This window comes from Microtus oregoni, unplaced genomic scaffold (genome assembly GCF_018167655.1).
Source record: "Microtus oregoni isolate MIOR12 unplaced genomic scaffold, Mior012 000018F_ref0000195, whole genome shotgun sequence".
In the NCBI taxonomy this organism is placed as follows: Eukaryota; Metazoa; Chordata; class Mammalia; order Rodentia; family Cricetidae; genus Microtus; species Microtus oregoni.
In genome coordinates, this window is record NW_024543077.1 from 33,246,808 (window position 1) to 33,274,341 (window position 27,534).

Here is a 27,534-nt window from a genome sequence, read left to right on the forward strand (position 1 = left end):
TACAGCTTATTCAGTTCCTTTCACACAACGCAATGTTTAGTTCCTTAATTCCACAGCAGTTCTTTAGAACAACCGTGTAATACATCTCTTCCACAAGCGTTTATTTTCCTATTCTTGTTGTGCACGCCCGGTTTTCCTTTGTTGTGTAAAACTGGGGAAAAACTGTCTGTGATATTTGGAATTCATTTCCTGGAATGCAGAAATGGAGACCTGATGAAAAGTCTGCCTGATTCTCTTACACTTCAACTACTCATCCAGTGTATAATAAAAATTGCCCCAAAGAGAAATTTGAAATAAATAGCCTAAATATTCTTAAAGTATTTTTGTTATTTTATAGAAATTAAGCATTGTGACAGTTGTTAGTGTGAAATGATTCTTTTCTTTCTTTAATAGGCTTATTATGCCCGTGATGCCCTGGCTAAAAACCTCTACAGCAGGCTGTTCTCGTGGTTGGTAAATCGCATCAACGAGAGCATAAAGGTACCGAATCTCTGGAAGACGCCAGTCTTAATATAGAAGTGGTATTCACAGTGTCAACATTAACTTAAAGAAGCTGAATTTTACAACCGAGTAGTTGATTGCCACTTTCAAAGCTGATTCCTTAAGATGACTCCATCTCGCTTCAGTTGGAATTTGCCAGGGTTTTGTTTCCCTTCTCGGCCGTGTGCTTTGGCTTCTCACTAGTGACCAGCCTGGTCTGCCGGTCTTGGCAGAGCAGCCAGCAGCTTTCTGAGCGCTCGCACGCAGCACACTGAACAGAGATGGCTTCTCTCTTAGGGGCTAAACGTTCTTCACTAGAGGGAGGGAGGGAGGGAGGGCACTGGACAAGGTGAGCGTGGAAGCTCTGCTGGCCAGAGTAGCTGTAGCCTTTGACGACTGCACCATCTCTTCTGGGTTTCTGAACGATTCCACACCAGTTCTCTTACCTAAGCTTTAGCGGGGCAACCGAATCATTGTTCTAATTCAAAACGAATACGTAAGTCTGTGCTTTATGGTTTTTCCCGGTATTATATTATGACTGTATTAACTTATTAACTTGAAATGTTTTCAAAGGCACAAACCAAAGTGAGAAAGAAGGTCATGGGTGTTCTGGACATTTATGGCTTTGAAATATTTGAGGTAAGATTTTTTTTTTTTAAATTAGTACCACCGTTATTAAAGTAGAACAATTAGAAATGAAGTCACATTGTATGGGCAGTATGTAAATAACTATATTTATATATAACTATATAAATAACTATACTTTGAATCTGCAGGTAAGCTCTGTGTACGTATATAGTCACAGGTGTGCATGCGTGCAGACACACGTGTTCTCAGTTTCGAGATTTCTACTCAGCGATGTGTCTGCTGTGTTATGTGGACACTGAGGTCTGTGGCCATCCAGTCATGTGTAGGTTGAGACATGAAGCATCAAAAACCATGGAAATGGGGAAGCCTGCCGTCCGTGGCGGTGTCTCCTGAGTCTTATCCAGGCCACGTCCCGCTGTGATCTGAAGCAGTAAATGCCACGGCAGAAGAAGCTCGAAGGCTCTTGCCTGCCCCAGACTATGTGGTTAAATATTACACATTCATATAGAATTATTCCGTTTGGCTTTTAGCGGCAGGTTTGGAGTACTATTCTAGTCTGGTTTAAGATGTGTTTTTTCACTGTCCCCTCCCTGAATTCTCACCCACAGTAATGAGTTCTGCATGTTTATGAACCAATCCCTGCCTAGAATAACCTCCCAAAGAATGTACGCCCTCCAAAAAAAATTAAGATCATAGAATCTTAGGAAAGGCAACCAGGCATTCCTGTGCACTAACCCAGACAGTCCTCGGAGATTCTGTTAGTAGTCTTGTCTAGTGTGGTATCTTCTCCCTCAGTCTGATTTCGTCCCTACGGACTGTTTGTAGGAACTCACCAAGGACTGACTGAATTCAAACACTGTTGTAGCTACTGCACAGGTGTTGCTGTTATTCCCCTTTGACAGATGAGGAAATAAAATCCTGAAGGTCAGGTAACTAAACAGCCGACACAGGGCCGAGTCCCTGGCTTCCTGATATCTTCTTTATTGCTCCTTTTTCTTATTAGGGTTAAGACCAAGGTCAGTTCCTTACCTTCCTCCCCAAACTCATGGGTTTCTCAATATTTGGAAATTGAAAAAGCCCAAATGTTGTTAACAGGCCTCCAGTTTCCCTGATTTTACCATCATCCCCAGTTTCTGGACATTCTGGGATCCTTCCTCGATGGAAGAGTAGGAGCTGGCCCTGCCCTCGTCTGGAATGCTCAGCCATTAGCACAGTTCCTGGTTTGCTGCTGCCTCCTAGGCTAAATCAGCAAAGGAAGCTACGGGTCTCTTGATGAAAGAACAGGAAGTTTGTGGTTTGGGAGAATTCTTGTGTGTGTCAGAAGTCACCGTACTGAAATTTTCCTTAGCACGATCTCAGATTACTGCCACTAAATAGGCAGGAGTCAGGGTCACTCTTTGCCCTTGGTAAGGGAAGGGACCTCTTAGCTGGTACAGCCTTGATCAAAACTTAAATAGTTTCTTGAATTGGCTGAGTGCTCAACATAGATATTAATAGAAAATTAAAAGAAAAAAATAGTTAATGATGCTCCTAAAAATAAAGACTGTGGTTTCACATTGATTTTGCCAGAGAACAATTTTTTTTTTGCTCATAAGCTAGGCTCTTAGTGTCATGTCACACAAAACCTTCGGATGGCCTGAAATTTACTACAGGTTGACAGTAGACTTGAGCTCCTGGCAATCCTCCTGCCTCTGCCTTCCATGTGGTAGGATTACAGGCATACACCACCATACCCAACTGAAACTATTTTGAGAGGATAATGGGCTTATATTGAGACGTCCAGATAGCTTTGTCCTCTAGGATGTCCTAAGATGTTAAATTAGCTTTGGAAAGCTAGCCCTAGCAGCTCTCCACGGACACAGTACACCTCACGGGCCATATAAGACAGTCGGCATTTCTTTATTGACTGCCTGATGTGATCCACGTACTACAGGCAAACACGGCAGGGATTTCCCTGTCTGCTCAGAATTTACAATTTAGCTTAAGGTCTTGAAAGTCAGTCGCTGGTGAAGAGAGAGACACACCCTCTTAGGAAGTCAGGAACCTGGGTTGGACTCCTTTTTTAGAGTGTGCTTGCTCTGGGCACCTAATCCTTCAACTTGGTCCTGGATGTCGCCTCTTCCAGCAATCCTTTTTTTTTTTTTTTGATTTTTCGAGACAGGGTTTCTCCGTAGCTTTTTGGTTCGTGTCCTGGAACTAGCTCTTGTAGACCAGGCTGGCCTTGAACTCACACAGATCCGCCTGCCTCTGCCTCCCGAGTGCTGGGATTAAAGGCGTGCGCCACCACCACCCGGCTCGGCTCAGCAATCCTTTATTTCGGGTTTTTTCCACACCTGCTGTCCTTGCCTTCCAGCCTCAAGTTAGCCAGCGCAGCATCTTTTCAACACTCTAGTTATGAAGATGCTCACACTGTCTCTCTAAACGCTCTTCTGGGGAAGACCCTGCTTCAGTACGTCTCAGGCTTAGCTACACAGTGGAACCGCCTGGGCACTTTCGGGAATTCCTACCTCCAGACTGTACGAACAATCGAACAATCGTATCAGACTCGCCAGCCTAGGACCCGCAGTAGTGTTTCCACAGCCCCCTGGTGACGCCAGTGCACGGTTAAGGTTGAGCCCAAACGCTCAGTAGACACAACCGTCAGTGTGAACTGAAGCTGCCTGCCGCTCCTGGAGCTGATGCCGTCAGTGCACTCTTTAAACAGAACTTTCTGCTTTGCGCAGATTGAGTAGTTATAGCCACAGCAAATTGTTAAATGGCCACTCTCCTAGTTTCTCTTCTGTTGCTATGATAAAATATAAGCCACTTTTGAAGAGAAAAGGTTTATCAGGGTCACAGGTCTAGGTTATAGCCCTTTACCATGAGGCAGTCAAGGCAGCAGGAGCTGGGGTAGCCGGTCAGTACGTCCACAGGCTGGTGCTTGGCTTAATCCCCTACCTAGGGAATGGCACCACCCACAGTGGACAGACAGGCCCGCCCACCTCGATTACCATAATCATGACACACTGCCTAGGGAGTGACACCACCCACAGTGGGCAGGTACTCCTTCCCACCGCAGGGCCACCTAATGTAAACAATCCCTTATTGACTCCTCCCATCAGGGGAATCCACAGAGGGTAACGTTGACCACCCAAACTGACCATTACAGCCATATAAAGTCACCGAGTTTACTTTCTTCTCCATGACATTGATGCCTTTTAAAAATTCAACACAATTGACTCAAAAAAAACCAGAGATCCTCTTACAATTAATAGGACAGCGATATGTCCAGTTTTTTAAGCCAGACCTTTATATAAAAGAGCCCTTTAGTTAACAGATGTAGAGAGGGTGGGTGGGTTTGAACAACAGGCCGCCCAGATGGCCCAGCTGCTTGCTGTCAAGAACCGGTGACCTGAGTTTTACCCCTGGCTGGCCCCATCTGACTCTGTAGACCAGGCTGGGCTTAACGACAGGGTTCTGCCTGCCTCCGTCTTCCAGTTGCTAGGATTACAGGTGTGTCATGCTGTGTGGTGTTTTCCATTCCCGGTCTTAGTTCCTTGAGAGAAGACTTATGCGCTGTGATTAATGGCGCACCCTGTCCATTTCCCTTCGAAACCGTATCGGTTTAATCTCCAGCCATCATGATTTTAAGAATTTGTTTTAATTTATGAACGTTCATTTGGAGGCGTTCGGAATAAAAATATGCCTGGATAATTTTAGATACTTTTATCTACGTTTTATTGAAAATCCGAATGGTTCCTTTTTTAATGTTCTTTCAGTAAATTATTCACGTACCTATCCCCGGTAGTAACCTTTGCTTTCTTGGATTCTCGGCAGTATGATAACATGGAAATGCCTGTATTGACCCCAGAAAGCCCAGCTAATCAAGATTGAACAGTACCGCAACCCAAAGTAGGAGTCAGTGTGAACGAAGTGTTTAGACTCCGTACCAGTGAAAACGGGTGTTTCTGTAATCTCCACCCAGGTGTAAAAATAACAGAGTATAAATAGAACGCTGCCTGGTTCTGTCAAGACTGACCACAGGAAATAGGGCTCTGCTTTGAGAGAGCACTGTGAGTTTCACGTTGAAAGTAGACAGAAAGGGGCTGGAGAGATGGCTCTGGTTCTTCCAGAGGTCCTGAGTTCAGTTCCCAGCAACCACATGGTGGCTCCCGACCATCTCTCTTGGGATCTGATTCTTAAACTGGCGTAAAGCTAGACATGCTGATAGAGCACTCATGCATGAAGTAAATAAATAAACCTTTTTTTAAAAAAAATGTAAGAAATGGAGAGTAAAGGCCCAGGACGTTTCCTGAGCTGTCCGATTCTACCTCTGGCTCCACGGTCCCTTGCACAGAAGCACTTTTCAGCAGAGCAGGCGGAAGCCCTTTGTCTCTTTGGTTCCTCCCTGAATGGAGGGGAAATGGGAGCATGAAACCTTGGGATGATGATGTTTGGATTTGCCCACGAAGCAGTTAGGACTGGAGGGCGAATCTGTCTGCCTTGCCGGCTGCGTGTAGTCTGATGTCCATTTGGAAAACAGATTGATGAAACAGGATAAAGGAAGGTGGAAGACCGCACTACGGTGCTCAGAGGAAAACATTGTCGCCCTACACCCTGGTAGAACAGGAAACCCTCTTTCCAAAGGAAGAAAATGTGTCCAGACGCCCTGCACAGTTAAGTTTGGGCTTTGTTTTATCTGAGAGTTTGGTCTTGGATTTCTGAGACATTTTTATAATTTGTCCATTAAGGACGAAGTGGGCTGGCCAGGGAGGAGGGTATGAAGGCGATCGAAATAAATGCCTTATACGAAAAGGGGGAAAGGAATAAGCGCTGTTAACTTTAAAGATTATATTACATTTAAAAGTAAGTTGGGCAATGTGAAACTTTCCTTAAGGCTTATATGATAGGAAGTTATTATAACTGGCGGTTAGTTTACTGGGAAACTTAATTAAACATTAACAGTGCCTTGGACATGGAGGCATCACGGGCTGGTAATTCACATCCTGTGTGGCTGAAATGCTCCCATCCAGGCAGAAGGCTGGCTGCCAATTCAATGTCCACCTTTTGTTTCCTTGTTTTGTTTTTTCAAGACAGGGTTTCTCTGTATCACAGCCTTTGGCTGTCCTGGAACTAGCTCTTGTAGACCAGGCTGGCCTCGAACTCACAGAAATGGGAATCTCTGGGAATTCAAGGCCAGCCTGGTCTACAAAAGCAAGTTCCAAGACAGCCACGGCTGTGACACAGAGAAATCCTGTCTCAAAACAAACAAACAAAAAAACCAACGTACTAATTTTTAAAAATCACAGTTCAGTTAAAAATATTTAAGAATCTAAAAATAGCATTGTTGGCCGGGCGATGGTGGCGCACGCCTTTAATCCCAGCACTTAGGAGGCAGAGGCAGGCGGATCTCTGTGAGTTCGAGACCAGCCTGGTCTACAGAGCTAGTTCCAGGACAGGCTCCAAAGCCACAAAGAAACCCTGTCTTGAAAAATCAAAAAAATAAATAAAAATAAAAAAATAAATAAAAATAGCATTGTTTTCTTAAAGTTTACCATATTTGATACCTAGAAAAAAAGATGTTAGGTATTTAAAGGGAAATTTGTTAGTTACTCAGTTTTGTAAATGTTTAGGACAGTGAATAGCTAATGCTAAGTGTTTTTCTCAAACATTTTGAGGAATTTTTTTCCCTGATGTTTACTTAAAAAAAATTAGTGCTTTAGAGCCTATTTCTTGGAGTGGTGGCTTTAAAAACTGATCGTGGCTAAGTCTGTTACCCTCTTCTGTGAAAATGGTGTCATACTCGGGGACTACCGGAGGCCACCCGACAAGGATGTCATCACAAGGACGCATTTACAACAGTGTTGTCTCCATCCCAGGGTCTCTAAGGTGCGCGGATACTCTGGCTTTATCCACAAGTGAGCCATTTCATTTGCTGTGCCTTCATTACATAGAAATATGAAACCCCATCTCATACATTACATCCAGATGCCAAACGTTTGGCCTCAGATGGAAGAGCAGACCTGTAGAAAACACTGACAGTGTGTATTGTAGAATTAGCGGCACTTTTTGTTTGAAAAACTCATGGTTTCCAGAGCATGTTTCCTGCAAAATGCACTGTCTCCTGTCCTTAATACCTGGGATATGGAGTTGTCTCTTGTATTTACTTCTTAATTTTAATATTTAGATTTTATAAAGAGTTCAACTTTTTAAAAATATGGAGTTGCCTTTAGAAGCGTAAGATATCCTTAGCTGCTTCTCTTGCAAAGGAGATTGTAAATAGGCCGATATTTCTAAATCAGTCATGGTTGGTACCTGAGGTAGAAAGCAGCTCTGACTCGTGCTGGGAGCACAGTCAGCTCAGAGTCTAGAAGATGTTTTAAGAAGCCCCGGGGTTGAAAGCATTAGTTTGTTCTGCCGCTATAAACAGTGAGTGCTGGCCGTCCCCGTGTGTGGTTGGGGCACACTGTAAAGTAGCCCGAACCCCTGTACCGTCCAGTTCCCTGTGTCCCCACAGCTGTCTCTTCGGGGCAGAGGATGTTCCGAGCTTCCCTGGCGGGGGGTCATTCACTAAAAACCTGAAAGCACTTGTTTGAATGCGTTCCCGAATGTTTCAACTTTATCCTCAGATTTTCTGAGTCAATGTGGGCACATCAGTAAAGAAGACTAGGGAGGGGGTTAAGTCGTGGCGGCAGCTCTTTCCCTGGAGGCTTGATTCGTGAGACTGGTGTGCGGGGTGCTGGCTGCTCACCATACTCTCGCCACGCAGAAGAGTATCAGATAGACGCTTGCTGGGGGCGTTCAGGTTCCATGAGGATTTCTAGACTTGCTTTGGACATTGTATAAAGGGGAGGGAGACCCACATTTGAAAACCTTGTGTTATTTTAACCTGTAGAAATGGAGAAATGTGTTAGAATTAGTAATTCATATGAGAATTACTTTGCCACCAGGCCCTGCTTCCCCGTCTCCCTTTCTCCCTCTCCCCTCCCTCTTTCCTATCTTCCTTCCCTATAGGCTTTTATTTACAATTTTAAGTTTTAATTCTGTCTAAGAAGTTCTATTTCTTCCAAAAGTTGAGCAGTGTCAACAGCTTAAACTTAGACCACAGTATATGTATATTATCATCCTCTAGTTTTTATAATTATTGCTCCGGCCATGATGTGTTTTGGAGTATGTAGAATATAATTGTAGTAGATGTTGATTTCAATGTGAGGGAATACATTCATTTCTGCACTGATGGTTGGGTCTTCCGGTTTTGTTGGGGGGGGGGCTTGGGAGGGTGACTTTTGTCATTTAGAATAAGGTTGGAGAGTTCAGCTTTTGTTCTTAGATCGTCTCTAGCTGGATACTGTCTCCATGCCATCTTAACTGGTTTTTTTTTTTTAAAGATTTATTTATTGTGTATACAACATTCTGCCTCCATGTATGCCCACATGCCAGAAGAGGGTGCCAGATCTCATTACAGATGGTTGTGAGCCACCATGTGGTTGCCAGGAATTGAACTCATGACCTCTGGAAGAGCAGTCAGTGCTCTTAACCACTGAGCCATCTCTCCAGCCCTTAACTGGTTTTGAAGGAGGAGCTAGTTCAGCGTGAGCCCACACAGCACACAGAAGTGGGTCACGGACGGGAGGTCCTTCTGGTGTGATTCTTGTGTGATTTTTCCAAATGCCTTTGTCCCTGACTCTAGGTAGACGTAGACCATGGGTCTACACGTAGATTTTCTTTCCACAGATGTTACACTGATTCAGGCAGCCCTGGACTCTGAGCGCTAGGGCTTTCGGGAAAGTTTAATGACGTGTGAGCAGTTCAGCGGGGCCCCTTTCATCCTGAAGAGCCCCCTCTGTAACAGAAACATAGTTGAGATACAACATCCAAGTTTAGAGACACTCCCTTAGGTTGGCTGTGTCTTCAGCTCCAGTTTTCCACAGCTTAGCTGTGCGGACCCTGGTGCAGGTACCAGTTAGCCCAATGAGGAACCGACAAAGTGCTTACTACTGAAAGTCTGTTGCTAATTAGGAACTGACTGCATTTTATGTCTGTCCCCACCCCCTGCACCAGAATGCAGTAAGTATAAACCGTTTGCAGTGCCGGTCTGTTGCATGTTCCTGTGCTAATAGCTTCTCCAGTTTGCGTGAGTTTCGTGGCAAGTGGTCGCTGGCTAATTGCGTGGATATGAGGTGCAGCACCCGGGCAGGGAATTAGAAGGGTGGACAGGAAACACACCTTAGCTCGAACTGAATCCGCAAGCTGTGCTGTAATCGTGATGCTTTGCCGCTGGCTTCTAACCTGTGTGTGTGTGTGTGTGTGTGTGTGTGTGTGTGTGTGTGTGTGTGTGTTTCATAGCTTTGTTTTGAAAGCGTCCATAGCACGTACTGTATCCAAGGAACCAGTCATTTCCCTCCCCTGCCCCCACCAGTGGACACTTGAGACTTTAGCATCGCTGTGTTGAAACTGCTCCGTCAGCACGGATTCTCAGACGGGAGACTCTCTCTGTTTGTTTTCCAGTCTAAGAGAGGTCTGCTTGCATCAGGTACTCAAATGTTCTTTTTTTTTTTGTTTGTGATCGTAGCATTATGTCAGTACCTGTTCTACCAAACCACAAAATCCCGATGTTTCTTGTATATGAAAGGACTTTGTGGTAGTCAAGAGCGAGACGGCGTCCAGCAGCCGTAGTGGACTGACTTTAGTTTCTAGTCGAAATTGTTAGTGCTGAGATTTTAAAGGGTGTGTACGCAAAGGCACCCAGGGGTGCCCTTTGTGTCTAAAACTACGTTCGTGGAGGTATTGTAAACCCATGCTTGCTCCTTTAGTGAAAACCTCCAGGACTGTGGAAACCATTGCTGCCTCACTGAATCGAGCGTTAGCGAGGCCAGTCGGCGATAGTGCACGCCCGTGTGTCATTTGTGGTTTGGAGTTAGAAGTCTCTGTCCCTGCACTACCGTGATGACAAACCCGATACCAGACAAGGATGTAGTGAGGGGCTCTGGCATGAGCACCCAGTTCAGGACCACCCGGGGGAGGACCGAAGTCAGTGTAAAGATCAGCTGTCAGAAACCTCAGTGGCTTTTGTGCCTTTGTCATTGGGAGAGAGACGCGAAGGCCAGTGTGCGCTTGCGCCCACGGAGTGATGAGCCTCAGTCTTCCCGTATGTGGGGGGTTCCTTGTCAGAGCAGGACTGGCCAAGTTTCCCGGAGGTAGACACTTTGTGTCTCTTTGCCCATTGCCAAGAATGAGAGGGGGAGAAGCAAAGCAGACAAGCTTTGGCACCACGTCTGTGTCATTCTGGAAGGTTCCAAGTGGAATACATGTTCCTTTAGCAGATGACATTGGCACCTTCAGTGTGTCCACCGAGCTCTGCAGATTGTCCGAAAATGATTTCATAGAGCTTCCATCAGAGGATTCCTGGGAGATGATTAAAATGAGGCCGGACTCCTGTTGAGAGGGAGCATGGGGCCCCTGAGAGTGTGACGCAGCCTTCTGATAGGAGACATTGTCTCTGACTAACATGTGGTCTCGATGCTTTGACTTCCCTGGATTTCTGTTCAGTTGGGGCATCTGCACTTGCTGATGCAGTACGGCAGGCATCACGGTGAGCGAGAGGGTTGGGTCAGCTCTTCCCCTCAAGTAATGTCCGATGAGATACATCTGTGAACGTAGCCAATACGTGTACATATGTGCGTGCACACACTTAGATAACGGTGCCGAGTGAGGGACCTGATTCCGGCTGGAGGGAACAGGTGTGGCAGGCGGCCCTGAGAATTAATGGTTGGGTAGTCGCTGACAGGGATTACAGACCTCTCTGTGTCTTTACTGAACTTCACTGGGGAGTTTGAACAAATTGGGGGCCTTTCTCAAAATCCCCACCTGTAAGAACTGCGACATCTGTGCGTATTTCGTTTGTTCGCTGACTCGTGAGCCACCCCTTGAGCGCTTACAGGGGACGTTGTCTGTCGTGGGAGCTTGTGTGGAGCCTCAGTCAAGTCTGAAGGGAGCGTGTGGCGTCGCATACGGAGTGAAGCGTGGTGTGTCTTTGGTAGGGAGAGCTGTGATACGGTCTTATGTGTATTCATTTCCTTTTCTCCCCCTAGGACAACAGCTTTGAGCAGTTCATTATTAATTATTGTAACGAGAAGCTTCAACAAATCTTCATCGAACTCACTCTGAAGGAAGAGCAAGAGGAGTACATACGGGAGGTAAAGCTGAAGCTGTTGAACGGTTGCTCTTTAGAACCAAGAGTCTGTGTCTGGGAGACTCCCTCCACGTGGCCTGCGTGAGAGTCAGCTCTCAGCTTCCTTCTATTCTATCTCTGTGTTTTGTGTTTGTCACGGCAGCTGTGCTGACTGCAGCTTTCTCTGGTACTGCACCGCTAGTCTGGAGAGCAATACCTGGTACGTAGTAGACGGGCCGGGCGTTAAATAGTCATTAATGGCCTTCAGTCTTGTCCGGATTCCAACGTAGTTATGTAAAATAACGTGGTGTTAAAATGGAGTCGATCCGCACACTGGACTAGAACTCCAGCGTAGAGAGGAGTGAGTAGTTCATACACACACACCGTGAATCAGATGCATGTTGCTAAATGAAGAAACCAGAGTCCATCGGTCTTAAAAGTGACGAAGCTATTTATATTGCCTGTAGAAAGCCTTGGTTGGTGGTGCCAACAGGGTGGTTCAGAGACTGACTCTTTATGGTTGTAGATTTTGGGTGAGTTGACACTAAGAATTATATACCAAAAAAAAATAAAATTCAGCGTCACCACAGGTGGACTGAGGATTCTTTGAGATTTTGCTCAATCTTAAAAAGCAGGGGTTGTCAAAATTTATAATAAATAGCATAGCATTTGTTATATAGTCACCATATTCCAGATGTTATTTAAGGATTGTCTCGCTTAGCTGAGTGGTGGCAGCGCACGCCTTTAATCCCAGCACTCGGGAGGCAGAGGCAGGCGGATCTCTGGGAGTTCGAGACCAGCCTGGTCTACAAGAGCTAGTTCCAGGACAGGCTCCAAAACCTAGAGAGAAACCTTTCCTAAAGGTTTTTTTTCTAAAGGATTGTCTCACTTAATTATAGTTTTAAAATAACCAGAAATAATTGTTTGTAAAGTCCTTTCATCTTTACTTCTAAAACAGCCTTGAATTTTTATGCTTTCATTTTTTTTAAGTAAACATTCTCCTTCAGTGATTATTTTCACGTCCCTGTCTTTGTTCGCTTTTGATTTCCCAGTGTTTTAAGAGCACTATTATTGCCTCTTTTCCTTCTTTTTTAAATTAATGAAGTTGCATCTGTTTGCTGTGGCCCTGAGCATGCTGTGGTGTGTGCAGAGACCAGAGTACAACTTGTGAGAGTTTTCTCCTACGATGTGGGTCCCAGGGACTGAGCGCAGGCTAAGCCTTCTTAACACAACACCACTATTCCTCTTTAGAGACAAAATTAACAGTGTAGCCCAAATGAACTTCATACTCAAGACAGTCCTGTCTCAGCCTCCTACGTGCTGGGATTGCAAGCATGACGCCCTACCCCTGGCAGATAGATAGGTCAATTGATGATGAATAATGTGACCGTATCTTGCTTGTACTCTAACAAAGCTCTCTGGAAGATCTGAGAGAGAAAGGAGCAAGCCACAACCAACTTACCTTGCTCACTTCTCAGCCGTTAAGGGCTGACCTCATGGCTCCTCCTGCCTTATATTCTTCTCTCTACCCAGCCATATTACTTCCTGTCTGTCCTCTCTATCTGTACAGACCTCCAGACCTCCGTAGATAACCAGTGGCTAGCTCCACCCGCTGATCTTTGGGCAAGCTTTATTTGATAGAGTATAAACAAGATATCATTCATAGGTTGATAGTAGATAGATAGATAGACAGATGGAAGATAGATGGACAGACAGATAGATAGATCGGTAGGTAGGTAGATAGATAGATAGATAGATAGATAGATAGATAGATCGGTAGGTAGGTAGGTAGGTAAGTAGATAGATGGATGGATAGATAGATGATAGATAGGTAAGTAGATGGATAGATAGACAGACGGATGGATGATAGATAGATGATAGATAGATAGATAGATAGATAGATGATAGATAGATAGATAGATAGATGATAGATAGATGATGGATGTTTGATAGATTGATAGTATACAGAGCTATGTTTTCCATGAGCTCACATTCTCGTGTGTGTGTGCACGCTCACAAACTTGTTTTTGAACAGTATCCTGCTGTGTCACCCAAGATATCCCCAACATCCATCCATCTGCCTCGGCCTTCAAGTTTCAGGGGTATAGGCATGCACCTCCATACACTCCTGCCTGTGTTTTCTAATGGGGCTGCCAATCCCCACTAAACCAACTTGTTAATACTTCTTTGTTTGCAAATGTTTGCATTTTACTTAGAACAGTTTCGTGCTTGTCCGGCAACCTTTGGTCACATAAACACCCTCAAAGCAAGCTTTGTTCTCGTCCTGTCTCTTCATCACATGCAGAATGCCAGGACATTAATGTGTAGATTCCCTGAAACATGTCTGGGCAGACCGCTCGCTTGCTATGTAAACCTTTTTCTCTTAGGAAGAAAGTTCAGTGACTGTGCGTAGAGATGGAGGTTAGGGATGATTGCAGTTGGCCTCACAGGTTTGGCTCTGGTGCTAGTGTTGAGCCTCATGGGGTAGCTTTCCCATGATATGGAGAAACTGCTTTCTCCTCTCTGGGCTGTTTTTACACTGGAGATAGTTAACCAACTTAGATCTCAGCATTGCCTCTCCAATGACTTTTTTCCCTCATGGTGACAAATAAAATCTCTAGGCCTTAGGTTGCTGGGATCAAGTTCTGCCCTGTTTCCTTATAAAGATCATAAATATACACAGAGCAATATTGACCCCCGGGCCCCTTGAGTAAATATTTGGCTTCGAGCCCGTGGAGTGCATGGGAAACAGCCACAGATGGGAGCGTGGAATGGGAAGCAGTCTTGGAGCAGGTCCAGGGCTGTGGCTCCGTTCGGTTTGTCCATGGTGGGCTGCTGTGTTGGGGAGGTTTGGGGAGCTGGGAGGCGATCCTCGCAGCTCAGGTTCTGGAGAGAGAAAGTGAAATGGGGGTGGCGGGGCAGCTGTCCCTTTTCAGATGACGGTATGCGTTGTCACATGGATTTGGTCTTGTTGTTCTGCTCTGTTTTCAGGACATAGAATGGACTCACATTGATTACTTCAACAATGCGATCATTTGTGACCTGATAGAAAACGTGAGTACTTACGGATTCACGAAGGTTTGAGTGGTATAATCTCACACTACACGCAAATGATGGTTTCCACCTTCCTCTGTGGCACTACTCAGCTGGGAAAACGTTATGATAATCCTCACCTCTTTCTCAGCTCTTGAGTGTGTGCATGGCCAGCTTTTCTCACCGTACTTAGCCAGGATCCCTGGTCATGTCCTATGGCAGCCCTTTTACGCTTTCAGATGCCAGGGCCTCGCGTAGACCAGCATTTGTGTGATGACAGCTGGTGGCCAAGCTCCCTAGAGTTTTTCAGAAGACTTTGTTTGAGTTTTATATAAAGTTTATAAGAGTGTGAAAAGAAGTAAAGTGTGGGAAATTGCAGGGCAGTTTTCAGAAAGGTGTTCGGGTTTAAGGTTTTTGTTTTTAGGCAGTATTAGAGAGGTCATTGTAGTAGCTGTAGGAAGCTGTATCTGTGTGTGGAAACTTGAAGCCCCTTTGTTTAACCTCAGGTGGCTAGTACTTCTGACCTTGAATTAGTAGTTTGAGATGACAACATAAACTTACCTCTCTTGCCAACTTTTTACCTGCCCTAGAAACGGGTGCTGTGTTTTCAGAATACCACCTGTACTCAGCACTTTGCTGCTTGTCTCCCTAAGCCCTCGTGGAAGTCATGGGCTTAGCCAGTGTTTTCCCATCAATAGGCACAATCCTCCTGAAAACCTCCCCTTGGATGGAGCTGAACACAGAAAACGATATTCCAACATACCGCTCCTTCCTGATCAAAGGGAGCTTAGTTTTGAAAGCTCCGACCAGGGTTGCGGGGGGAGCCTTGCCATCCAACACAAAGGATTCAGAGTCCTCACCTCAAATCCAGAGATCCTAGATCCTCCTGGAAGTTGTTCCTAGGATATTCTGTTACCTGGGGGCTCTGCTGTGGGAAGTCTAGCTTTCCTGATGAGTGTTTTCCTCATAAACAGCAACACTTAATTATTTCTCTTAATAGAGGGAAATGTAACACGCTTCTATGCAGGCTTATCTCCCAGAAAATCCCTTGTATATATGATTGAAGAAACTCGTGTTGGCGGAAGAGCCCGGGGGCCCAAAGGAAGCGTTTCCTTCCACCGCCACCATACAACAGCGTCTATTCTGGGATGTTGTGAGCACAGTGGAGAGCCCACTCTTCCCTTGGGTTTTGTAAGGAATGAATAAACTCCGGCCAAAGGCTACCATAGCCTCGTGAGGACAGGGCCTTTGCTTCAGTGGAAGTGGGCGGGGTTGAGGGTCAGTGGCTTGGATTGTTTCTGGAACTGTGATGTCGGAGCCCTGGGGACAGTGGGAGGAAGGGCACTGCACTTGTTAGGAAAGCAGGAGATTCCTGATTTCTGGCTCCCTCTTGGACGGGCTCATCTTGAAATAAAATGATCCTAGAGCCCGAATGCACGAGTAAAATTACATTAATAATTAATACCCCTTTAGAAATTTTATCTGGAACCAGAGCTTTATTCTGCACGTGGTTTTGCAAAGCTCTTGATTGCAGGATCATTAGCGTCCCGAAACACGGCACCATCCCCTCCCTCCAAGAAACCCAGCTTTACCCTGAATCCATGAACAGGCTGGTAACGTGAGACAATCTGTTGCCTAAGCCGTGAAGCCAACAGAAGCCGTAGGGGACAGAGCTGGGATTGTAACCTGTTCTTGACACCATTCTCCCCTGCCACCTCTGACTTCACACTTGACTTTGGACTTGAGGCCCACGCACACGTGTCTGTGAATTCCATTTGTACTGAGGGTGAGGTGACCGTGGCCCCTTCCTGTCTGCTGGGGAAGGAGACACAAAGACAAAGACTTTGTCCTTTGTCCACCCCCAGCACACCTGGGGCATTCTGGAAAGGAGCTGGCTTCCTCCGTGGCCTTGTGACTCTGTCTCATTTCTGTAGCAGCCAAACAGAATTTTGGCATGTGGCTACGTTGATTTTGCTAGGGGTTGTCATTAGGACTAATTGTCAGAGCAGAGCAGCAAGGAAGGAAGGAAACCCCTTCGTTTCTTTTCTCTCAGAACACAAACGGAATCTTGGCCATGCTGGACGAAGAATGCCTGAGACCCGGCACCGTCACAGATGAGACCTTCCTGGAAAAGCTGAACCAAGTCTGTGCCACCCACCAGCACTTCGAGAGCCGGATGAGCAAGTGTTCCCGCTTCCTCAACGACACGACCCTGCCGCACAGCTGCTTCAGAATCCAGCATTACGCCGGCAAGGTACTGGAAAGCCCCCCAGCTCCCCCGGGCACACAGTTGTCTCCAGGGCTGCTGTGGCTTCTGGGGGACCGGTGTGCTGAACCCTGTGGCCGCATGAGGTCCTTAAGAACAACTCACGCTCGCTGACAGCTGAGTCCACACCGCGTCGAGCTACATCTCACTAACAAATCCTGGGCCCTGAATGAGTGCTAAAAAGTGTTCTTAAATCGTTTTATTATTTTCAGCTGTTAAGCTGTTCTGTCAGAAATGCCTGGCAACAATAACAAAGAAGACCTTCCAGAAGAAAGGCCTACAGTGTGGTTTTAAATGTACAAGTTATTCAGCAAAAATAAAGAATTCTTAGATGGAGATTTTTGAGAGACACTGGGGAAAATACCTAGTTAAATTTTCTTCTTCAGTATTTGAGGACGTTAATCTCAATAAAAAAAAAATTGGATAGGAGGCTGATTATTAGAATCTCCAAAGATTATTGATTGGGTTAAATACTGCCTTTTTAAATAAGAATGAGAATCCTTATTTGGACACCGAGTGAAATGGCTAATAGCTGGATTACCTTTTGTTTTAGGATGCCCCAACATTGGCCCTTTTTCTCCATTGGGCCGTGAGAGTGAAGGCCACATTCCTGCTGAGTTTCCCCGCCACTTAGGGTGGCTGTGGAAATGTCAGTGTTCTCTCTGTTTTCCCTTTTCTGCTTTGAAATGAAATAGACTGGCTTGCGACCAGCAAATAAAAAGAAAATCCTCAAATCCGTTCAGACACATACACATACCAAAACCCATCTGAAATCCTTTGAGGATGTCATAAAATGTTGGCGTCTATTCTTGCAAACCCTGAAGGACGTTGGAATTTATTTTGATCTCTTCTGCACCTCCAGTTGATGGACCTCAAAGTTGGAGGCTAGCTGGGTATCTGTGCTACTAGCGCACTGGGGGCTTGTGATGTCGAAGGAGTTTGGATGCCGTCATTCTGGTTTGCCGCTGCCCCGCGCAGTGAGCCGACGCTGAGTCCCGTGTGCTGTCCACAGGTGCTGTACCAGGTGGAAGGGTTTGTGGACAAGAACAATGACCTCCTGTACCGAGACCTGTCCCAAGCCATGTGGAAGGCTGGCCACGTCCTCATCAAATCCCTGTTCCCCGAAGGGAACCCCGCGAAGGTTAACCTGAAAAGACCTCCGACGGCCGGCTCACAGTTCAAGGCATCCGTGGCCACCCTGATGAAGAACCTGCAGACCAAGAATCCCAACTACATCAGGTACTTCCGGAACACGAGCTCAAATCCAAGCACAATTACTGAATCTTATTTTCCTGTCTGTTTAAATTTAAATGCAGCCCAACTGGAGAGTAACAAACACAGCGATAGGTCAAAGAATACAGCGTTTGGTTGTCCTAAAAGATCCACAGCTGTATTTCTTTCCAAAAAATGGGGGGGAGGGGGGGTGTATACTAAAGGAAAAAAATGTGGCGTGGCCTGACAGGAGACAGGAAGCTGGCGGCATGTAGGAGTTCCCAACTTTCTGTTTTTATGGTTTGTTTTTTAATGACAAATCACAGAAACAAATGGTAAGATGTTTTCCTGAGGCTGTGCATGCTTCTCTGTCCGTGGCATCCGCTTGGATGCCTGTAAAGTCGTATCAGAGCATAGCAGTGAAGTAGGCAGCTTGGTAGTCACTCTTGGGAGAAACCATTCCCAAAGCAGCCCAGTGTCCTCGAGGCAATCAGAAAGATGTCCCTAAAACCTAGTGTCACTTCAGTTTTCTTCCTTTGTTTTCCAGCTCCTAGGTCATCTTAGATGTGGCTTGCTCTGGATTCGAGAAGGTCCCACTCGAGTTAGGATCTGCAGAAGCAGCAGGAAGCGTGTGGGCTGTTAGAACAGACGCCAGCATGCACTTTGCCCTTGTAATTTCAGCTAGGAACAAACCAGAGTGAGGGACAGTTTCTGTATGTTTGGTTCGTTTACCCGAAACTCATATCAGTAGAAACAGAAACAGGCAGGGTACCCTGCTCTCATTTACCCAAGTTAGAACATGTGTCGGGAGAAAAATCTCACTTCTAGGAACTAACCCCGGCATCTTTGATCGTTTGTTTGCGCTCTTCTCAGTGGAGTGGGGTTATCGAGTTCTCTCCAGATGCCGTTTACATGAAGTGATCCACACAGCTTTGAGATGAACAGTTCGATTACTTTATAATCATGATGTTTACCTTGGCGGCATCACCCGAGTGAGCCGCAAAATACGCACCATCACCTTAGGGAGTTTCCTGTTCTCTAGTTCTTGTGTGTCCTGTAAGAAATTGGGATGAGTCCCAAGACTGTGAGGTGGTCCTCGGGCTCGCTGCTAGAATCTGGGCAGCGTTGGACTTCAGACGTAAGACTAAACTCTTCCCGTTCGTTGTTCCGCGTCCTGTATCAATAGCCAGTTGCACGTGTGTGTTGGAGACTGCTGGAACTTAAGACTTTTCTCCTGAGCCGTCTGTTGCCTTCATTGAATGCGTGCAGTAGACGTTATATGGTCAAAGGAAAAGTATGCAAACATGAAGACAAAACGAGATGAGATTTAGCAGTGTATGTGCACGCGCACGTGTGTGTGCGTGTGTGTGTGTTAGGGAGGTCACATAACAGTTGTACAGCCATACCATTGGTGTGCGTGTGTGTGTGTTAGGGAGGTCACGTAACAGTTGTACAGCCATACCATTGGTGTGTGTGTGTGTGCGTGCGTGTGTGTGTGTGTGTGTTAGGGAGGTCACGTAACAGTTGTACAGCCATACCATTGGTGTGTGTGTGTCTGTCTGTCTGTCTGTGTTAGGGAGGTCACTTAACAATTGTACAGCCATACCATGGATGTTTTACAGTTGTGCTAGGCAGCCCAGGGGTGATGATCTTGTGTGAGCCAAGCCCTTGTGTGATCCGAGACTGATAACAAGTCTGGCACCTGTTTCTACATAAGGACGTTTTGTGTAAGAGCAGCTGTAGAGCTAACAGGGAAGTTCCTGCTGTATTGTCATTCCACCATTTCCAAGGTGCGTTCTTCACCTTCGTGGTCAAAGATGGCTGCCCACTGTGTTGACACCCACAGCCACCGTTGAGTTGGCCAAGGCCTGCTTCATGGACACAGACCAGAACACAACACATTAGCTCTGCTTTGATACTAAAATCTGATCATGTGACTATACCTCCTTACTAGGAAGGGAATCTTAAGGATGTAGTCCTTCCTAAGCAACAGAAAGCCCTGCTACAGAGGAACAGAGGCCCAGGAGAGGGAGGGGAGGGGTGTTGATCTTCTTATCACCATTCAGGGTCTACCTATAATCCTAGTGCTGGGAAGGCGGGGTCAGGGATTCCTGAGGTCATTGTCCCATTACTCTACCTGATCGGGTGAGCTGGGGGTCCAGAAGTGTGGACACACACATACATAGACACATCTGTCACCATAAAAGGTTTCCTTATGCGTGTCTTCTGTGTGGATCTCCACCGCCACCTCTCAGAGGACTCCGAACTAGGAATTCAGACTGGTTTTGCGTGGGCGCCACATAGACGTAACTGTGCAGCATGTCCCGTTTTCGTCATTGACACTCACCAGGGCCATCGCACGTCCTCATCATTTTTTAATTGTAGCGTGTGCAATTTTACATTTATTTTTAGTTTATTGTGAAAGGTTTTGAAATAATTAGAGACGGTTTGGTTTCCCAAGAAGAGCAAATAATTACCGTGGAACCGTTAGACATGAAACGCCACTTAAGATCCACAGAGGCAGAGTTTAAAACCTAAAATACTTGAAACGTCCTAGGTGCATCAAGCCCAACGATAAGAAGGCGGCGCACATCTTCAACGAGAGCCTCGTCTGCCATCAGATCCGGTACCTGGGTCTTCTGGAGAACGTCCGAGTGAGACGGGCAGGCTACGCCTTCCGGCAGGCCTATGAACCCTGCCTGGAAAGATACAAGATGCTTTGCAAACAAACATGGCCTCACTGGAAAGGACCAGCAAGGTAAGCAGCTCTGTCTGTGAGGTCATCAGCTTTTGAGGTGTCCGAGTAGCATTGTGTTCTTGGTTTGGCCTGGATGCGTCTCTGTATGTGAAGTTGGCTGTGTCCCTCTTCCATTGGGGTACCATTGGAGATAATTCTCCACTGACTGTAGAGGTGTCGATTTTCTCTGACGTCGAAACGGAAGAAATGAAACTCGCACGCCGATGAATGTTTCAAACGTACGCGTGGTGAGCTCATAGGTAGTTGGTAGTTGCTGTATGAACTCGCGTGCTGGAGAGCAGCTGTGACAGGAGAGGAACCTCCACTGTCACCCATCAGGATGGCCCTGGGGACCGTAGAAGTCTGAGCACTGCAGGAGAGCCAGCATGCCTGCTCATGACTGAGACAGGCACTTGGGGCGTTTCATCTTGGGCCAAGGCTGTGTGTCCGTTCTCAGTGGGACCCAGCCTTTTAGAGAAGATTTGAGTAGTAAGTAGACATTCATCCTGAATTACAGAAGAGACAGAAGTCTCATCTGCCATAGTCTCGTGTGTCTAATGCAGACTCAGGATGTTGTCTCTGCGCACCGTTAATTTCAGGGATGTTGCTCTAAACACGCCATAGCACGGAACACTATTCATTCCCTGTCTGGCAGGCCGTTTGCAGGTTGGTGGAGCCAGGCCGGTTTTAGAAACTGATGTTGCAACCAAGGTCAAGGCCTTGTTCCTTCCACAGAGGCCCCGTTCTGTAGCATCTGATTGGTTTGGCTCTCAGCATTGATTTAGGCTCCGCTCACCCTCTGCCATGAAAGTGATGATGGAAGTGTCCCAGGAGGGCCCGCAAAGGTGGCTCCGTGGTTTCATAGAGCTTGCTCCTTCTGCAGAGGACTTGCGGTTGGGTCTCAGCGTCTACCATGCAGGTCACAACACCTGATGCCCCGGTTCCAGGGGATGCAGCACCCTCTCCGGGCCTCCTCAGGCACCAAGCACGAGGGTAGTACCCAAAAGCACTTGCACCCAGAGTTAACTGAGCTGAGTAGGTTCAGTAGAGGCCTGAGGTTTTTTTGCTTTCATTCTTGGTCCCCATTGATACATTAATTGACTATTTTTTGTATTAGTAATGAACTCAAAAAAACCTCTGCATTTCTTAATGTGCATAGTTCTGAACCTAGATCTGCTTTAGTAATATTTATCAGTCTGGGTTAGTTTGTGGAAATCAGTCTTGGAAATCCTTTGGTAGAAAGATGCTCACCAGATGAGTGAGCACCCTAAAAACATGGAACAGTGTTGGGCCTGGAGAGGTAAAGGTGCTGGCTGCATGGCCCAGCGACCTGAGTTTGATCTCTAGGGCCCACGTGGTGAAAGTAGATAATCGCTTCCTACCGGTTACACAAACACACACACCTACACACATATACACACACATATATATATACACACACACACACGTAATGTTTTTATGTAGCCTTTTCTGTGTATTAATGAGAACCTGATATTATATACGGTAAAGCTATTTTCGTAACTCGGGGAAAACATTGTTTGGGATTTTGTTCACTCTTCCAGGTCTGGTGTGGAGGTTCTGTTCAATGAGCTAGAGATCCCTATGGAAGAGTACTCCTTTGGCAGATCCAAGATATTCATCCGAAACCCAAGAACAGTATGTAACCTTTACACTCTGAACTCAATTCCCCGTGCAAAGAGGCTAATGGCTGAGGTCCTTCCCACCATGAAGGCCATATTCCTCTGTTCATCTGAAGTATCCTAGAGCTGGTGCACGAAAGGGATGGTGTATTATTTCCACAACACCAACACTATACGATAGCTACCAAACCTTGGCTGAGCCGCTCTTCCTGATTCCCAGAGATTGGGAGGCGAGCCTGCCAATGTCTGCTGTGTCTGAGTGACACAAGAGTTTTCGGGATCACAACTCCATGGGTGCCCGTGGAACGTGGAAGGAAATATTTTTCTTTGTCAAAATTTATCAAATTTATAGACCTCCTTAGAATTCCTCAGAGTCTTTGTCTAAAGAAACAGATGGGTGAAAAGTTTGTTATTATCACCCAACTCAGTGGGGTGGCAGTTTAGAGAACTTGAGGGCACTCAGGTTGTTGAAGAGGAAGAGGCAGCCAGCGCCTACATTAGGGGGAGTTGTCCCCTTTTGTCTGAGCGTCCTTTGTTTGAAGATTTGAACTCCCGCCTCTCAGACTTCTGGGCATCATGTTGGTCCTGGAGCTTCACCCTGAGCTGCTTTGTATCCTTCAGAGCAGGAAGTTGGTCCGTTCCAACCTCCTCTGATTTGTCATGAAGCCTGAATAACTGGGTCCTTCACGGATCTATCCAGATATTTCCCTCGTGCACCATGGTCTGTAGCATGCACATTGAAGGAGCTGACCTCAGCACCCAGGGACGTCCTCTCGTGTACGCCTTAGGCCTGGGGGACTTTGGCTAAGTCTGTCTATCATTTCTTACTAGTTATTCCAATTAGAAGACATAAGGAAGCAGCGGCTGGAGGACCTGGCCACTCTCATTCAGAAGATTTATCGGGGATGGAAGTGCCGTACGCATTTCCTGCTCATGAAAAAAAGCCAAGTTGTGATTGCGGCCTGGTGCAGGAGATACGCGGTGAGTCCCGAAGCTACCGCTTGACGTAACCAGCTGACTTCTCACTGCATTATAATCTGATGTAGCCATACCAGCTTCTCAGTACAGCCTGACATAACCATAGCAACTTCTCAGCACAACCTGATATAACCATACCAACTTCTCCATACAACCCAATGTAACCATGCCAACTTCTCATTACAACCTGATGTCATGATGCTAACTTCTTGTTACAGCCTGATGTCACCATGCCAACTTCTCAGCGTTCTCTATGTGCTTACCAGGTGTTTGCAGATTTTCCATAGCTAAAATATCCCAACAACCTCATGAAATGCATATTCTTATTTTTTTTTTAAACCTGGGAAAACAAGGCCTAGCGCTTCTGAGAACCTGCCTGCAGCTCTCAGTGGCAGACCATGGATCTGGGCTGAAGACAGTTCCAGAGCTCAGGTTGAGTGTTCCAGACTGTTTTGCACTGATCTCGGGCACGATGTAGCAGGAAATCTATCTTGGATTTTTGTCGTTGGCTTGAGGAGATTGTGTCATTTGCTTTTACTACGATGGGGTCAGTCGTCTAAAATGACTACCACCGCAGCATTGAAGAGAAATGGCTTTAATCTTAGAGCACTGAAAGTTTGTTTTAGTACAGCTATGGTTTTGGTTAAAGAGCTGGATTGTCTTTAGTCCTCGGATAGAAGGCGTCGATAATAAAATATATTTGCTTAACTCATAGGGAACTTCTTTGGAAGTTTAACAGTGGGGTTGACAACTTCGCTGGAGGCAGGTCACGGATTTGGAAGGGCCTGAAGCGTTGCCTCTGCCTTCACGCAAATTTAAGTCGTGTTCTTGAAGTGAATCGTAGTGGTCAGAAGAACACAGCCTGTGAATATGTTCGTTCTGTGCTTCTTCTCCACAAAGTTAAAACACGGGCTAAATTTGCAATCAGGTCTCATTTAGCGCAATCTTCCCTCTGCATCTAAAGAGACATTTTGCCCTCAGATAAAATCCATGTTGGCTTACATTCATGAAATGCATTTTTAGCATCTTCCCAACTTTTGGGAACCAGTAATGTATTGAAATGATCGAGCTTAAGGTGTGCTTGGTCTTTAAGTGGGTCTTTAATCGCTTGTTCTAATTAGGAAGGTTACAGACACCATGCAAGTGTCAGGAAGGTTACAGACACCATGCAAGTCTTAGAATGACGACTTTTAAATGGAGAGCCTGTTCCTGTCCACTCAGCTAAGACACGGTGGACTGTTGTCTCTCTGCCTAGTGGTCATGGATCCTCCGAGCACACAGCAGCACACTTCTTAACTCTGCAAGCTTAGGATGCTCTTTTCTCCCGAGATAGGGAGGACCAACAAATAGCCTATCTTTAAGGTGTGCTTTTTTTTTTTTTTATCATTTCTTATTTTGAGGTCATTAAGAAAATCCAAGCGAGGTGGCGCACGCCTTTAATCCCAGCACTCGGGAGGCAGAGGCAGGCGGATCTCTGTGAGTTCGAGTCCAGCCTGGTCTACGAGAGCTAGTTCCAGGACAGGAACCAAAAGCTACGGAGAAACCCTGTCTCAAAAATCCAAAAAAAAAAAAAAAAAAAAAAAAAAAACAAGAAAATCCAGGCTTGGGCTTAATCATTTTGTCTTGAATTCCATAAAAAAGCTCTTAAAAGCCTGCTGTGCTCTGAGAGCAGTGAAGTGTACCCAGCAGCCGGGTTCCTGACTTGATAAGGTTCGCATTTAGCAAGGGGAAATAGGCATCCTTCCTGCTAGAGTTACTATTGCCGTGACGAATCCCTGGCCAAAGCAACTTGGGGAGGATGATCAGGCTTCCACTGCTCCTGGCGAACAGACGCCCTTTCTTTGACCCTGCAAGCTCTACCTTCTAGTCTGCAGAGATGACCCTTCACCTCTTCCCCTTTATCCCACAGCAACAGAAGCGGTACCAGAAGATAAAGAGCTCAGCCCTGGTGATTCAGTCTTACATCCGGGGCTGGAAGGTGAGTTATGGACGTGGGAGCTGGGCTTCTCCGCAGAGGGTGCTGTCTTCAGGCTTGCTCTGCAGGGGATGGTTTCCCCTCTCCTACACCTGTGCCGCAAACAGCCACGAGGAAAGAGTAAATATTAAGGGGCCAAGCAGGGAGCCCTGGTGACCGTGTCTTGGCTGCTTCCTTCTCATCGCTTGGTTTATTTATTTTTTTTAAGCTTTGTTCTCTAAGCAGGAAGTCCCTGAAATAATACTGTCTGTAATTGCGACATCCTTGCACCCTGTGCTTTTGAGAGGAGCCATTGTCCAGAAAGGCGTGGTCCAGCCAGTGCTTGATTCCTGTGGGTTAGCCCCATGTCCATGACTTCCCAGTGATCCTCTGCAGCCCCTTCATAAAGACTAAAGGCTCCTGGTCCTGGCCCGGGCTGTGGTAGGAGGGAAAGTGGACAGCCACAGTGGCTGCTCAGGTTCCAGGGCCTTCCAGCTAAAGCTTGGTTCAAGGGTCAGTGAACTTGGGGCCCTAGGCAAACTTAAGCCTGTGTTCTGATTCGTACAACCTGCAAGTCAAGAGTGGTTTTTATATTTTGAGCCATTGTAAACAAAAAGCAGAAAAGAGTTTCAAGTGCATGAAGATTACATGGCATGTGGATTTTAATATCCATCCATGAAGATGTGGCCATATTCACCTATTTTAGACTCTAGGTCCGTAATAGCCAAGTCCTCTAGTAGCTGTAGCACACTATGTGACTTTCAACACCAACCATTTACCATCTTACTCTTTAAAAAAAAAAAAAATAATATTTTAGCTGGGTGGTAGCGCACGCCTTTAATCCCAACACTTGGGAGGCAGAGACGGGTGGATCTTTGTGAGTTCAAGGCCAGCCTGGTCTATAAGAGCTAATTCCAGGACAGCCAGGGCTCTTACACAGAGATACCCTGTCTTGAAAAAGCACAACAGTAATAATATAATTATTAATATATAACAATATAATTAATGATTATAATATTAATAATAACAATATTATTATTTTGTTAATTCTTTGAGAATTTCATAGTGTTTTTAATGACTGAGCCTCCACGTTTATGTGAATAGCCCGTGTTGCTGTGGCCGTTGTTTTCCTGTCGTTTACCAGGGTGGGAGGCTGCCTTTTCCCGGTGTGACCACCCTGCCATGCTAGTGTCTCTGGGCACTTGCTTCTGTTCTCATCTGGTTCTCACTGGGCCGTGTGTGTTGGGACTCTCACCTCTCTGAAGATGATTTTTCTAGTCTCTCTTTAAGTTCATTGAGGGGATGATTTCTCTACCGTAGGCCCGCAAACTCCTGCGGGAGCTGAAGCATCAGAAGCGCTGTAAGGAGGCGGCCACCACCATTGCAGCCTACTGGCACGGAACCCAGGTAGGCCAGGGGTTCCTGCAGAGGGAGGTGGGGTCGGATGTAACTTGTGGAGCCTAGCACCCGCAGACTCAGGGACGGAAGAAAACGACTCACTGGCTTGAGCTACTGAGCACACGTGCCTCTCCTGCTCTTGGCCGCGTTTTGGTGCGGGTGGTGGCACATGCTTTTGCGTTTACTGTTGGTGACCGGTGTCTCCTTTTCTGTCTCCCTTGGGAAGCAGCAGCAGCAGCCTTTCCTGCCTTAACCCTTTCTGTCACTCCTTTTCAAACGCACCACAGGCGCGAAGGGAGCTGAGGCGGCTGAAGGAGGAGGCTAGGAATAGACATGCTATTGCAGTTATCTGGGCTTACTGGCTTGGATCGAAGGTATTTGATGCACACGTCCCATCGTTGCGTCCGGGAGTTTCACGGGGACCAACCCTGGTCTCTTAGCGTAGCAGGGATGAAGGGTGCATTTGTAGAGACTCACCTCTCAGTGCATGCTCTAGCAGCCAGATTAATAAGCCCGGTGATGCTGGACGGTAGAATGCCGTGGGAGCTTTGGCATGTACAGACCAAAACACTAATCTCACTAATAAGACTGTAGCGTAGTTTTTCTTCTAAAATCCTCCCGATAATTTGCATGTTAAATGCCCACTGTTTCCAACTGTTGAATGCTGGCCAATTTGGGGGGGGGGGAGTACTTGTATGCAGGGGGCATGTGAAGAACATTAAGGTTGGGGTTCGGATCGGTTTCTGCAGGGCGTTGACAGATGAATGCCTTTAACACATGCTTTGAAAGAAGTCATCTTTAAATGAAATCGCGTTTCAGGCTGACACCTGTTGGTTCCTGGAAGCCAACGGTGTCGCATTTTCAGAGGAGGGGGCAACTGTGATTTCATAGGAAGCTGTACTCCTGTGAAGTTAGCCATACTTGCCAAAGAAGAATCCGAGGAATTCCAGCACTGCTGTTTGTTTTCTGGGACAAAGGCCTCCTGAAACTCTCACTAATTCCAGGCAGAGTCCTGGGCTCTGGGAACATTTCATATCCCCCAAGGAACAAGAGTCTCATATGTTTTTCTTGCTTAGGCATCAAAGATCATCTCTGCTT

The 27,534-nt window shown here is 46.3% G+C and overlaps 1 protein-coding gene across 5 annotated transcripts in view; it reads left to right on the forward strand.

Moving 5' to 3' along the window:
* Window positions 1–27,534, forward strand: part of Myo1b (myosin IB) — a 151,696-nt gene that overhangs the window by 109,948 nt on the left and 14,214 nt on the right. For 3 of the 5 annotated variants that reach the window (XM_041668131.1, XM_041668132.1, XM_041668135.1), the window contains 12 exons: window positions 394–480; window positions 1,054–1,119; window positions 11,139–11,243; window positions 14,210–14,272; window positions 16,305–16,505; window positions 17,530–17,756; window positions 20,287–20,487; window positions 22,029–22,122; window positions 22,938–23,087; window positions 24,994–25,062; window positions 26,359–26,445; window positions 26,724–26,810. In XM_041668131.1, coding sequence (XP_041524065.1) covers window positions 394–480; window positions 1,054–1,119; window positions 11,139–11,243; window positions 14,210–14,272; window positions 16,305–16,505; window positions 17,530–17,756; window positions 20,287–20,487; window positions 22,029–22,122; window positions 22,938–23,087; window positions 24,994–25,062; window positions 26,359–26,445; window positions 26,724–26,810 — 1,437 coding nt within the window. The remainder of the gene's footprint in view (window positions 1–393; window positions 481–1,053; window positions 1,120–11,138; window positions 11,244–14,209; window positions 14,273–16,304; window positions 16,506–17,529; window positions 17,757–20,286; window positions 20,488–22,028; window positions 22,123–22,937; window positions 23,088–24,993; window positions 25,063–26,358; window positions 26,446–26,723; window positions 26,811–27,534) is intronic. The other 2 variants (XM_041668133.1, XM_041668134.1) reach the window with 1 other exon arrangement.